The 12,980-nt window shown below is 60.1% G+C and overlaps 4 protein-coding genes across 4 annotated transcripts; all 4 read left to right on the top strand.

Annotated features, from left to right (window-relative positions):
- Positions 1 to 100: 100 nt before the first annotated feature.
- Positions 101 to 3,526, top strand: C8Q71DRAFT_904581 (uncharacterized protein). The gene is made up of 2 exons (XM_047928856.1): positions 101 to 185; positions 236 to 3,526. Exon 2 carries the CDS (start codon positions 244 to 246, stop codon positions 3,139 to 3,141), a length of 2,898 nt encoding a protein of 965 aa, XP_047783186.1. The 5' UTR covers positions 101 to 185; positions 236 to 243; the 3' UTR covers positions 3,142 to 3,526.
- Positions 3,527 to 3,698: 172 nt separating this feature from the next.
- On the top strand, positions 3,699 to 7,329 carry C8Q71DRAFT_739234 (fungal-specific transcription factor domain-containing protein). The gene is made up of 12 exons (XM_047922705.1): positions 3,699 to 4,004; positions 4,176 to 4,189; positions 4,236 to 4,377; positions 4,428 to 5,186; positions 5,262 to 5,431; positions 5,510 to 5,603; positions 5,752 to 6,148; positions 6,217 to 6,347; positions 6,441 to 6,480; positions 6,572 to 6,668; positions 6,796 to 6,838; positions 6,926 to 7,329. Exons 1-12 carry the CDS (start codon positions 3,916 to 3,918, stop codon positions 6,987 to 6,989), a joined length of 2,040 nt encoding a protein of 679 aa, XP_047783185.1. The 5' UTR covers positions 3,699 to 3,915; the 3' UTR covers positions 6,990 to 7,329.
- Positions 7,330 to 7,578: 249 nt separating this feature from the next.
- On the top strand, positions 7,579 to 10,885 carry C8Q71DRAFT_739227 (uncharacterized protein). The gene is made up of 8 exons (XM_047922704.1): positions 7,579 to 7,819; positions 7,917 to 7,974; positions 8,084 to 8,255; positions 9,674 to 9,826; positions 9,876 to 9,988; positions 10,044 to 10,192; positions 10,269 to 10,413; positions 10,471 to 10,885. The coding sequence occupies exons 1-8, from the start codon at positions 7,768 to 7,770 to the stop codon at positions 10,643 to 10,645; spliced, it is 1,017 nt and encodes a 338-aa protein (XP_047783184.1). The 5' UTR covers positions 7,579 to 7,767; the 3' UTR covers positions 10,646 to 10,885.
- Positions 10,886 to 11,590: 705 nt separating this feature from the next.
- On the top strand, positions 11,591 to 12,517 carry C8Q71DRAFT_352306 (uncharacterized protein). Its single transcript, XM_047918016.1, has 4 exons — positions 11,591 to 11,739; positions 11,798 to 11,964; positions 12,059 to 12,178; positions 12,250 to 12,517. The coding sequence occupies exons 2-4, from the start codon at positions 11,807 to 11,809 to the stop codon at positions 12,440 to 12,442; spliced, it is 471 nt and encodes a 156-aa protein (XP_047783183.1). The 5' UTR covers positions 11,591 to 11,739; positions 11,798 to 11,806; the 3' UTR covers positions 12,443 to 12,517.
- The last annotated feature ends 463 nt before the right edge of the window (positions 12,518 to 12,980 follow it).

Raw genomic sequence — 12,980 nt, 5'->3', positions numbered from 1 at the left:
CACGCGGGCCCGGGTCTGCTCCCACGTGGCTGTGTCTGCACGTGATGCTTTTCCACGGCTGCTCGCTGGCGTCGCCGAGGAGTCCGGTGCGTCGTCTCGAAAAGTTTGCCAGCTCGGCCTGCGTATTGCGTCCCATCGAGTTCGCGTTCAGACCCCCCAGACCTGTGGCGGTACACCGGTATGCGGTACGTGCGCATGCACTCACAAATTCGCAGTGTCTAACTCTGGATCATAGCTGACTACATGTTCATTTGTCGGCACGGATTGCTACGAGCGTATTTACCGAGACATGTTACGACACTCCATTTTGCTCGACGATCTCTTTCGCGTGCTCTGCCCTTGCCTCGAGCAAAACCATACGCGGGCGCCTTCTCACAAACAGCGCCGAGAGGGGAAGAGAGGGGAGTCCAGCGGGACGCAGAACCGGCTCGTGACGAAGGTACCCGTCCGCCGGGTGCGAGCGAAGAACCGCAGGATCGTCTCTCGCGAGTCAAACCAACACTACTCTCATCATGGTTCCCTGACGAGGCCCCCCTGCAGACGGAAGCTGCAGACGAAACGGCGAACCTCGGAAGGACGGAGTGGACCCTTGATAACCATGATCCCTCGGAGGCCTACCTCGCGCAGCGACGAATGGGCCGAAGCATCTTCCGGGACTTGGAGGGCGATCCGCGTAAAATATTCCGGGTGCTGGAGGTTGCCACAAAGAAACGGCAGTTGGAGGTCATCCGGCTTCTTGTGGTGGACATGGTGCAGGATGGACACTTCCTTGGCCCTAAGCTGCGCCTCCAGTTCACCGAGCGGCTACTCCTGCTTGCGGGCCAAGAATTGCTATCTAAGAAGCAGGCACTCTCGTTATTGGACAGCATCCAGTCGTTCACCCAGCTCATGACATTATCCGACACGACCAGGCTAAACGTCGCCGTCTCCATTCTAGCTATGCCTCGCTCTCTCACACTTGACCCCCCACTCTTAGACAAGCTCGCTCTCTTGCTTCTGGACTACGTCAACAGAGACCCGAAACTTGCCGCAGACTCCACTCCATCGAAAGCCCTATCCCTGCAGGTTACGTCCGTCATGTACCTCCTCGCGTACGAACTCGCAGCCGCCGGTCTGCAACGGCGCTCTCTAGACGTCGTAAACGCGCTCATCCACGACAAGAAGCTCGACTCGCACGCGATACAGGAGGTAGATCTCTCCTCGGGTGACTTCGTTCGTATCATACTCTTCGCCCTCGTCCGATCGTCCACCTCATGGGGATGGCGCCGACTCTCCACCGAGCTTATAGAGCGGACGCTCCCTACCATGGATCCCATCACACCCGACGTTGGCGACCTCGCTATGAGGGTGTTGCGCACACTACTCGTAGACACGACATACAAGACGGTGCAATCCGCCGCTACCATCATTGTTCAGCTCATGGAGCGTTGTCCAGAATGCAAGATTTCGGGGGCGGTGTTGCAGCAGTTCTACGCAGGCGCTCAGCGACACAACTGTCCGGAGCTTGCTGAGATGGTCTACAGCGTCTCGCAGTCGGGTCTAGTCCGGAACGACCACAAACACGTCCATCTTCCCCCGGACAAGGGCATGCTCCACTGGTTCCTCAGATACCTCACCGAGAAGCAGAAACACACGCACCTCGCGCGCGTACTCGCCTCTCAGCTGATCGACGAGGCCATCCCGATCGCGCTGCACTCCCGCGGGCCTATCATCGCAATTCTGGCTTCGCAGGGATTCGCGATGCAGGCGCGTGCGCTCTGGGAGCGCTACGAGGACAGCAAGGACGCCGACGTTGTGGTGGGCAACGCGGCAACGATGCTCCGGCTGGTCAGCCTCTTCGTGAGCCTGAGCAGGCGATCGGAGTCCCAGGCTCTGCTAAAGGCTGCTCCACGCTCGGCAGAGTCCGTGCCCGACGTTGTGGATGCTGCAGTTGCCAGCATGGTGCGCGAGGGGAGCACCGAGCGTGCCCTTCCTGGACGTTCTGGAACGTCATCTCCGGTGCCCGATCCAACGCACGCTGGCGAGTCTGACTCCGAGAACACTGAGCACGACTCGTCTAGTGCGTCGTTGCAGCCCAACGTGGTGGAAGAGGACGAATCCGGTATGCCTTGTACTCAAGTTACCGAATGTTCTCTTCCGGAAGGACTAGCGCACGCGCGCCCTGCTGATGGTGATCCGAAGGTCGTTAATGAAGGCGCGGGTGCAACACGAGTTCCGGACGGGGATCTCCCTGCTCAATCTGATCCGTCCCAACCTTTATCTGCGGAGACGACCGAGACCGAGGCAGACGACACACAGGCGAAACGGTCGGAGCTGAGCACGAACGAGGCCAAGCGGAAGGCGTCCGAATTCAGGGGTTTTGCCGAGCGCGTGTTCGACGCCTTCCTGTGGAGTCGTGGGTCGTTCAAGCGGGTGCACCACTGGGAGCTCAACGCGATGGCGCGTGCGAGCTTCATGCTGGGCCGGCTGGAGGACGGCCTGGACGTGTTCCAGCAACTCTTCAAGACGCGACAGGTGCCGGACATGTACGACATCAACGTTGCGCTCTCGATCTTCGCGGAGTACAACCCGAGCTCGGCGGCGCTCGTCATCGAGCGCATGCTCCGGATGGGCCTGCAGCCGGACGCGGTGTCCTTCGGGTCCGTCATCCATCATGCGGTCATGCATGGCGACCTCCCGCTCGCGACCGCGCTCATCCGGCGCGCACGCGAGGTCGGCGTGACGCTGTCGTACAAGACGGTGGGGACGCTCCTGCGCGCGGCGGTGACGCTCCCCGCCGAGGACGGAAGACTGTCGCCGCGCGCGCAGCTGCAGACGACGAGCGACCTCGTCGATTTGCTCCTGCAGGCGCGGAAGATGCCCTCGCCGAACATGGGCCGCGACTGCGTGAACGCTGCGCTCAGGGCGGACGACCCCGCGGAGGCGTTCCGGTTCTGGCAGCTGCTCGTGAAGGACAAGGTCGAGTGGGGCGACGGAACGCAGGTTAAACTACGCGAGGCGCTTGCGAGGCGCATCCGGGAGCACTATGCGGCGGGGCAGCTGAACCGCGCCGAGACGTCGTACATGCTGCGCGGACTCCGTGAGCTTTATGTCGTCGACCCGGGCGACACAGGCGACGCAAGTGCACCGAGGGGTAGCTGAGCTGGCGGGTCTGCACGCATGGCACCGGGCGCACGGCGTCGGAGGCTCAGGCGCGCTGGGCTGCCAGAGCTTGGGATCCCGAGCGGGAGACCCGTCTGGTGGCCCCCAATGGCAGGACGGGGCAGTCCCGATCACCGCAGCGCAGTGAGAGTGCGCAGGTCGGTCGGGCGTGCGAGGCTTCACACGGTGGTGCATCTTGGGATCTTCTGGGTGGAGGAGGGACGGGAGGCATCGGCGGCGGGGCGAGGGCGTAGGCTGTGTCGCGTGCGGGCAGGCACGGTGTGTGCTTCTGGGAGCGGTGGTTGCGAAGGCTTCTGCGGCGGGTGGGCGGGGCTGGTGGGAAACTATGTGTATGTCCGTCTAATGCGATATAGAGTGCAGATTCGCGCATTGGGTTGGCGATGCGAAGGGCAGCGGTGGTGTGCGTCTGGATATTGAGGGAGAACAGATGAAGGCCGGGGGCCGGGAGCCGCAGGCCGGGCTCGTGACGCGGCGGGGGCGGGCGTCTTCGTTGAGTGCTGCTGGGGCTGGCTGAGGCTGCGGTCGCACGGCGTGTTGCTCGTGCATCGAAGGCAGCGCTGTTCTCGCCGCACCCGTTCCCGCGGGCCCTTCCAATTGAGGCCCTTCTCAGATTAGGCTGATCGTGCTCTCGACGTCTGCACAGAGCGCCAGGCCACACGCGTCCAAACAGAGCCGGTCGCTCAAAATCACGCCCTCCGCGCCCCCTCGCCCACTGCCCCAGGCCCCCGCTACCCCCACGCCGCACGCCCCCGCATGGCGTCGCGTACGAAGAAGGAGCTCTCCACGTCCCCGCCCCCGCGCGAAGCCGCGTCCACCGAAGACACCACCAAAGTCAAGAGAAAGTAAGTGTCCCCGACATTTCCCCGCACGCCTTCATCCCTGCCCCCCGCGTCCTCCCCGCACCCGCTCCTCTCCTCCCGCCACCACCTCCTGCTCCCGCCAGCACCCACACCATGTCCTGTCCGTTCCCTTTGCTGCCCGTGCACAGCGCTGACGCCCCTTTTCTCCCCCAGGCGCCAGTCCCAGAGTGCGTACCCTCTCCCCCCTCTCGCCCCGCTCTGACCCCCGCCCAGGCTGTGACGCGTGTCGCGCACGCAAGGTCCGATGCGCACGAGAGAATCCCGACGACCCCAAGACCTCCTGCAAGCACTGCATCGCCCTCAACATCCCCTGCACCTATGACTACCAGCCCAAAAAGCGCGGGCCTCCCAACCTGTGAGTCCCCTCCCGCTCTGCCCCCAGGGGCCCCCGCTGATCCCCGCCAGCTACCTGCGGAGGCTGCAGGAGGCCGCCGCAGCACAGGCCGTCGCAGCCCAGCAGCAGGCAGAGGCAAGTGGCTCCGACATGACTCAGTCTCCCGCGTCCACCTCCCATGCCGCAACTAGTCCCGCACAGGGCCTCTCGCCGCCCGCCCCCGGCGCCATCTCCTTCCTCGACCAGTCCCTAGCCGGCGTACCGACCATGCCGTCGGCCGCCCTGACCCCTTCGCGCTATCCGATCTCTGCAGACGGCTTCCACTCTCACTTCAATCCGATGCCCTCCGTCGCTACCGCCTACACTGCCGCCCGCGACGACTTTGTGGCTCCGCAGGATCAGTTCAGCACCTATCCCCTCCACAACTGGTCCTTCCGCCAGCACCAAACCCTTCAGATACCTCCGCCCGCGACGATACCCCCACTCTCCTACTACTACCGTGCCCACAGACTCGAGGATGTCGCCCCGAGGGACACCATTCTCCTCATCCTCGCTCTCTTCTTTGACTTTGTCTATCCGCTGACGCCCTGCATCCACAAGCAGTCCTTCATGGCTGATATTCACTCCCATCGCGAGGAGCGAGATCCGCTCTTTTTCGCGCTCGTGATGTCGACGGTGGCCTCGACGCTCGTGCAGGTACCCAGGTCCTACCTGCCCTTGGAGCGGTATGCCGTGCGCAAGCTCGCGCAGACCTGCCACGAAGCCTCGCGACACATCTCCGTCGCGTCGTATGATCCGCCGACGTCCATGCACGTAGTCATCCGCTACTTGTGAGTGTTTCGACTCATGCTCCGCGAACCGTTTGCCTTACACACCCGCGTCCGTGACGTGTCTTCTCTCCCCAGTGACACGGTCTACCACTTCTGTGAGGGCCACGATGCAACACAACACGCTGCCTTCGGTGAGGCCGCGCACATCGCGATTACGCTTCGCATGCACGAGGAGTCCTCCTACGAGGGCCTAGACCTCATTGAGTGCGAAGTTCGTCGACGGACCTTTTGGCTGCTTTTTGGGGGTACGTGTCCGGGGGTATTGTGCATCTTCGCCTGCGCTCACACGACTCTCAATTGGGCACTCGTTCGCTGACATACAGCGGACAAGTCAATGTCGATACTGCTGGGCCGTCCCATCTCTCTTCGCGACGAGGACACCACGTGTAACTTCCCTCGTGAGTTGGATGACGAGTAGTGAGTGTGTTCTGTCTTCGTGCTTCCCACCTCCGCCCTTCCCTGTACTATTTCTATCCTCATCCCGGTGCATGCCGAGCTTAACGTTACCCTCCTCTATCTGCAACGCGGAATGACGCTGACTTCGCCCGGTCCCGTCCGTTCCCAGCATCACGCACAGCGCGTACCTCCCGCAGCCGCACGGCAAGACCGCGATCGTGTCGGGCCTGAACTACATCTCGCGCATCTTCGCGCTGCTCGGCGAGATCCTCGTGCGCATCCGCGTCGACAAGCGCTCCCCGCCGCAGGGCCAGTTTCTAACCGCGCGCCTCGAGGAGGTCGAGGCGCTGCACCTGCGCATCATGAGCGCGCTCGCGCATGCGCCCGAGGCTCTCCGCCTCAAACACGTCCTCAGCCCGAACTACATTCCCCCGGAACTCGGCGGGCCGAACTTCCGCCAGACGACGCTTGGGGAGGTCAAGGACTTTTTCGATAACCCGAACGCGAGTCGCGCGAATGCACTCAACCCGTTCCTGGTCATGCAGGCGAACGTCTACGTCACACAGGTAAGGTTCCGGGCCGCTGTACCAACCTAAAATTAAGGGAGCTAATTGCGTGCTCCGTCGTGCGCTAGCAACTCGTCCGGTTTGTCATTGAGCAGTACCGGGACGAGCTCATTACGGCGCTCCAGGCGAGCATCGACGAACAGCGCGTTGCCGAGGAGCGCGAGGCGGTTGCCAGCGAACTCCTCAACATATTGCACAGGTTCGTACGCGGTCGTGCGCCCTCTGTTCCGGGCCTGGTTACCGTCCGCCACTCTGCATTGAACGGCTCGCTTACGGCGACGGGATCCCACAGCATTCCGATTCAGAGCATCGCGACGAACGGCCCCTCATTGGTGAGTGGAATCCGCTGCAGCTGATAGGCCGGCCTCGTGCGGCCAATCGCTGTGGTCTGTCGCTGCCCCGGTTCTGACTTGGATTGGATAGGTGCATAAAGTGCGCTTCGTCGCGTCGACGCTGCTGGACGCGGTGCGAAAGGCGGAGACGGCGCCAGCGTCCGCTGCCCGTGCTCACGCGTATCTCTGTACGTACATCGCTCCTCCTTCTCCCCTCCAACCCTGCGCGTTCCGATCGTCTGTTCGGACACGCTGCGCCATCTGGCTCGCGCCGCTGATCAGAGTGCACGGCTGATCGCGCGTTTTACGTACCAGGGGACTTCCTGTCAATCCTGTCAGAGATCGAGCGGAACTATCTGTGAGTGCGACCGCGCCTTCTTGCCCCTGCTTCTCTCGCGTTGGGGACAATATCTAAAGGCGCGCTAAGGCTCTTTGATGATCACAGGCTGGACGACGAGCCCCGCGATCCAGGCGCGAGTGGAGACGGGATGCCCCTCATGGGCAACTGAGGCTGTGCCGCGCCGCTCTCGCACTGCAGTCGTCATGTTCTAACTGTTCTATCCCTACGAACTCGATGGCCCACGGCGCTCATCACTATCGCTACGCTTCTCTCCTCACTTTGTGTGCTGTCTACATATGTGCCTCCGTTCCCTTCGCACATCGCTCCCTGGCTCTCTGGTTGCCTAAATCTCTCCAGCCCGTTGTGATTGCCTCTCGGCCAGCGTTACTACCCACTCCCGTCCGTACCGTGTATGACTGTATAATTCTGCTCTCCCTAACGCGCCGGGTTCGTACCGTATGATGTATCGTATTCTGAGTCCACATTGCTATCGAATCGTTTTTGGTTTACGTTCCTTCCCTCGCTCCAAGACTCTCCCGCCGCACACGGTCCCACTCCACGGAGGGCCGTGAGCCAAAGCAGCATAGCCTGCTTCGGACTGGGCCAAAATCGAATGCGCACGGACACGATTTTAAGTTGATTTTGAATTTGAGCCTATGATGAGTGGGAACGCCGGTGTGGCCAGGACGACGGTCGACACAGGGGCACGGCGACAGCCGAGATCGGATCTGGGATGGGCACGGGTAGACGCGCGCCGCCGGAACGGGCATTCGATGATCGAGAGGCGCCTGTGGTAGAGGCGCTCGCCACCGTCTGTACGAAACGCGCACCTCGTTGCCTCCCGCTGCCACAGCCGCCGCCGCGAGGCCTCCTATCACGCGTCCCCTCCAGCCCACCGTCTATTGCGACCGCCGCACAGGCCCCAGCTCACCCCAGCACCTCTCGCGATGGCCGCAGCAGAACCTACAGGCAAGAACGTGCCTCTCCAAATTACAGAAGGTGCGAACCACTCCTCGCCCCGCGAGAGGGCCGTCCGGAGGGCCGCGCTGGGCTGCACGCGCGCACGGGGGCTCGCTGACCGCGGTTCGTCCTGCAGATGAAGCAGCGGTGTACGACAGGCAGATCCGCCTGTGGGGCCTCGAAGCACAGCAGCGGTGAGCTTACTGCACTCTTCCCCGCCCGGACGCCCGCGCGAACGCTTCCTGCGTCCGCGCGCATGCCCGGGCCTGCACGCATGGGCCACACTGACGTCGGCGCGGGCAGGATGCGCAATGCGACGATTCTCGTGGTCCGCCTGCGCGGCGTCGCGACGGAGGCTATCAAAAACATTGTCCTCGCCGGCATAGGCAAGCTGATCATCGCGGACGGGGACAACGTGTCCGAGGAGGACCTTGGCGCCGGATTCTTCTTCCGCGATGAGGATGTTGGCAAAAACGTAAGTTTGACGCGCCTTATCACGTTGATGCATCCCCTACGCGCAGAACATGACCATGGATGCGCCTCAATGAAGCCAAGGCGCGCTAGCGTTGCCTCTGCCATGACTCGCATTCATCTCGCGCGGCTCTAGGCCGATGATGCGCCCTTGGCCCTTGCGCGCTCTGGAGAGCGTAAAGTTGATTGTTCGATCAGAGCCTCGGCAGACGGTCGAGGGCTGGTCATTTGTGGCCAAGTGGCCGGCTCGCACACGATGACTAGCACACGAAGCAGACGAGGCGCGGACTCGCGTGCCTCCTTCCTGAACATGTCGTACCTTTGGTGGCTAGACTGTCGAACGCCCCCATTCGAATGGGCCTCCGATGGGCTCCAGGTTTTTCACAACATTCGAAAGGCTAGATGTGTGTTCTTCAGACTTGACTTGCGGTTGTCATTCAGCGGTTATTCTCCGAAAACCGCCTCCTGACCCATGGAACGAAGGACATATCGCTCGGACGAGAAATGCCCCTGCAGGCTTTTGATGCGACGCTCTCTCGCGGCCTCGCGGCCAATAAGCTCACTGTCTTGGCTGGTATCAAGTTGCCAACAGAGGTTACCTTCAGACCCCAACACGCTCGATTTTGGGGGTGATGCCACTTCGTGGTCGACCTTCGAACACATCGCAGTACCAAGTGTTCCATGGTCAAACCTCCGATCCGAACGATCGTATCTCAGTCGGTGCGCCCGGTCGCGCGGATGGAGCTCGGGCGTCGCCGAGGGCCGGTAGTCTTTGTCTGCTAATCGGATGAACACCGGGCGTGGAAAACGGACTCTGGTTCTGCAGGTCATGCACGGTGCTGACTGTCCAGAGCGGGCGCACCAGAGCCTCGCACCGCACGAGACATGCATGGTGCAGGAAACCGCGGCTTCTCTTCCTCTGCATAAGCAGAAGGGCGCCGGCGGCCTTGCGGCGACAAATCCGCGCAGCGCCGTTCGTCGCAGCAAGTCAAATTCGCCGCGCGCACCCAGAGCTCGAGGCCGGAGAGCGGGAGGGCTCCTGGCGCACCCGTCGGGTGTCCGCTGTCCCCTGCGTCCGCGGACACATTGTGATGCGGATCACGAAGGGTGGGGTATCTGGCAGGCCTTCTCCATCTTGTACACTGCCAGATCTCCACGTCGCGGAAGATACCGCTTTTCCCGGAGCTGCTCTGTGGGCAGTAACGTTGACTTGCCGGCGGCCGACGAAACGAAACGATCGCGCGGCAGCGTGGGGGTGCTGTCAGTCCGCCCGCCGCCCGTCGTCCGGGCTACGGACGGACGTGCACGCTTAATCTTGTTGTCCGTCTTCTAGGTTGAGGCGTTGTTGGAGCATTACGTTACCGCCAGTCTTGTCCCTGTTGTTCGCTGCGAGTGTAACCCATCGCTGATTCGCCTGACCAGAAAGCTGAGGCAGCAAAGTCACGAGTGGAAAGCCTCAACCCACTCGTGACGATCGAGGCCCTCCCCAGAAATGTCACCGACGAAGACGCGTTGCAATCTTTGCTGAAAGATGTCGACTTGATTTGTGTCACTGATTTGGATCGCGAAACATTGGTAGGCCCGCCTCTCCTTCGCTCGGGATTCATTGATCGATCTTTTTCAGATCCGCGTGAACAATGCATGTCGACAAGCAGGGAAGCCCTTCTACGCAGGGGGGACGTACGGACTGCTAGGATACATCTTCTGCGACCTATTGACACATGACTACATCGCACCGTAAGTCTATCGTTCACATCGTTGCGCTCGGACCGTCACATCGGCTCGTCATCAGTGATCGAGCCAACCCTAAAGATTCGAGCAAAAACATCAAGAATACCACCGTGTATTGCCCCCTCCAGACTGCTCTGGAACACCACTGGTCGAAGTTGACCAGGCGACAAACAAAAGAACTCAATCCTGGTGCCGTTTTCGCCATTCTCGGTACGCTCTCGTCGTCGGCGGAGTGTAGGCGTAGCTGATCCGTCCTTTTCTCCTATGTTCTTATTACATCTCCAAGGGCTATGGGAGTACCAGACTCGTCATGGCACCCTCCCCAATGACGCCGGCGCAGTGCCTGCCCTCGAGCAGGCGGCAAACTCCGTCCTCGCAAACGCTGACGTCAATAGGCAAGCATTGCCCAGCGTTCCGCGTGAGTCTATCGAGTGAGTCGAGACTGCGTCAGTACAATTTGATTTTTCGAGGCTGACCCGGGCTACTAGGGCCGTGGCGACGAATGCCTCGCACGAGCTTTCCCCTGTGTGCGCGGTCGTCGGCGGAATGCTCGCACAGGACATCCTCAAGGCACTCGCCGCGCGCGAGTCTCCGATAGTCAACTTCTTCGTGTTCGACGGATCCACAGGTGGGGGGACGGTCTGTCGGATGAGTGTCTCCTGACGTAGCACGGGTGGCCCAACTCGGCCCTCGCAACGGGTCAATGTTTTCGATGGCGTGCCGCGGCGGCTGCCTCCGAGTCGTGGGCGGGCGATCTTCGACGAGAGCTCTCTCCGCTGGTACGCGTGCGAAGGTACAGGCCGAAGGGTGAGAACGTGTTGCGGTGCGCCTGTACGTACTGATGGTCTAGGCTACTCTACTTGGGCGTCCCTTTTTTTCTTGAGACGTGACTCCGCTGTGCAACGGTTCTTGGAGCCTCGGGTGCGATTGTGCGTTTTTCAGCTAACGAGGAAAGACAGAAGACCGGGGGATGCTATTGGCCAAGCGTGCCAAGTTGTGCGTGTACAAAATGGTAAGGGACATTGTCGACGGCATTGTGTGCGCTCGTCATCTACAAACACCGAGCGGAGTGTAGAGGTGATTTTCAGGCCGTGTTCGATTGGATTCTCAGTGCGTTACAGAATTTGTCAGATGCAATCAATACTGTGGCAAATAGGTGAGGATCTCTACATTTGGTACACGACCAGAAACTAACGGCAACGATATAGTAAGAGACGATCGACCTGGGATACTTCTAGTTGTCCTATGACACTGTCCCTCCTTTTTTTTCCAGCCACGCGGAGAGGCATCCAGCATGTAGCACATTTTCTATCCAAGTTGCGCTGCTCCTGCCTCCCGCGGACAACGACACCGGCACAACGTCCGCGGTTTCTTTGTTATTGCGACAACATTGCGACGAGCGCAGTTTTCATATTGCGGATGCCACGAGTCGTCAGCGGAGTTGCATGAAATGAATGCACACAGTGCCTACGAGCGATCGGGGATACCGACGTAATCCGGTAGGAAACATTGCCTCTAATGGTACACAAATCACATCGAAACTTGGATTCGCTGAGACTTAAGCGAATCCATCTTCTCACGGATCTAACCTCAACCTCCAAGATCCATACGAGGCGATGGTACCGGTCTCCCGTTTTAAGTAGCCGGCGCATGTGGAAGTCATACCCGATGGGGGCATCTCTGCTACCACTAATTCGCGCTGGCGTGACGGTACAGTTCATACACCGTTGTTGAAGAGCTCGAGATGGCTGAAAACGGTGCGCCTTCCGAAGTATTAATATCACTGGGATGACGGCTGACCTGCATTTTCGTCAGGCACAGTGCATGCGCAACCCTCTCGGGGCCGCGCACTCGGGTACTCCAGTACTCCTATGGCCAAGCATTCGCTGCACATGGTGTCAAAGCGATTCAGACCAAATTAAAATTCCCCGCTTCCTAGATAATCGACCATCTAGCGCACATGGATCCAAGGCAGTGGACTAGTACGTATGCGACCGGACGGCACAGACAGGACAGAATCTTGGTAATCTCAGTACTGGGTACGGAATATTCACTGACTGGAGTTACAATATACAGTCTGCTCATAGTGGCCTTGTCATCACATAGTCCTACCTGCGCCATTGTCTTTCAACGCTGGCAGGAGGTCGAGGGAAGAAACGACCTCCGTTCAATTGTTCGACGGCATTCCGGAATACGGTACGTCGACATACGACCGTGTATCAACCGCAATTGATGCCGGAGTGTTGCCTCCCCACTCTTGCCTGAAGCTGCAAGTCGAGCGTCGCTCTTATCCGCTTGTCGAATTCTGCATCAGCGCCGCCTGTTGTTCTGAAATACGTTCAGCCTGGCGTAGCGCATCTGCGACGTGCGTCGACAAACCTCGCTAGTATCTCCACACTATTCGGGGCACGCCGGGTCGCTATGTCGACTGACATCACCATCCAGAGGCGCCCTTGTTAGAGCGCGTTGGCGACTAATGAACGTCGTCGAGTTCACAACAACCGGTCTCGTATGGTGGACTCACCGCCGAACGTCCCACAGGCAAATAGTCCGCAACTTGGGCAACGCTCAAGTACGCCCTGGTACTAATGGGGTCCTTGTTCGATCTTCTCAGTCGACTAGGCGGTCTCTCTGGACATACGTCGTTCGACTCAGGGTGACTACGCGGCTAGTGATTCGAACGTTGGAGCCCACTGGCAAATTCCTCGACTTTGAGGTGTCGGCAGGCGTACCTTCTGGCGAATACCTTCCAGGCAGCAGCAGCGTCAATGCTACGTGGTATACATGTCGGGCTTCATGCGGGATATCGGGAACAGTGCGTTTAGAAGTTTGTGACCTATGTGACACCCTCTGAATTATCTTTGCGATGATCATACCAAACTCACGGATCGACCTTTTTGCACTGTTTTTGGCATGGCAAGTGCGCCTACCTCCCGGTAAGTGCTCTCTACATAGGACCCACTGCTATCTCTGCCCCGGCGTGGAGGAGGTTCTGCTT

Source organism: Rhodofomes roseus (assembly GCF_022264815.1).
Source record: "Rhodofomes roseus strain CIRM-BRFM 1785 chromosome Unknown C8Q71scaffold_3, whole genome shotgun sequence".
NCBI classification, from domain to species: domain Eukaryota; kingdom Fungi; phylum Basidiomycota; class Agaricomycetes; order Polyporales; family Fomitopsidaceae; genus Rhodofomes; species Rhodofomes roseus.
This window is presented reverse-complemented; position numbering and strand designations above follow the sequence as displayed.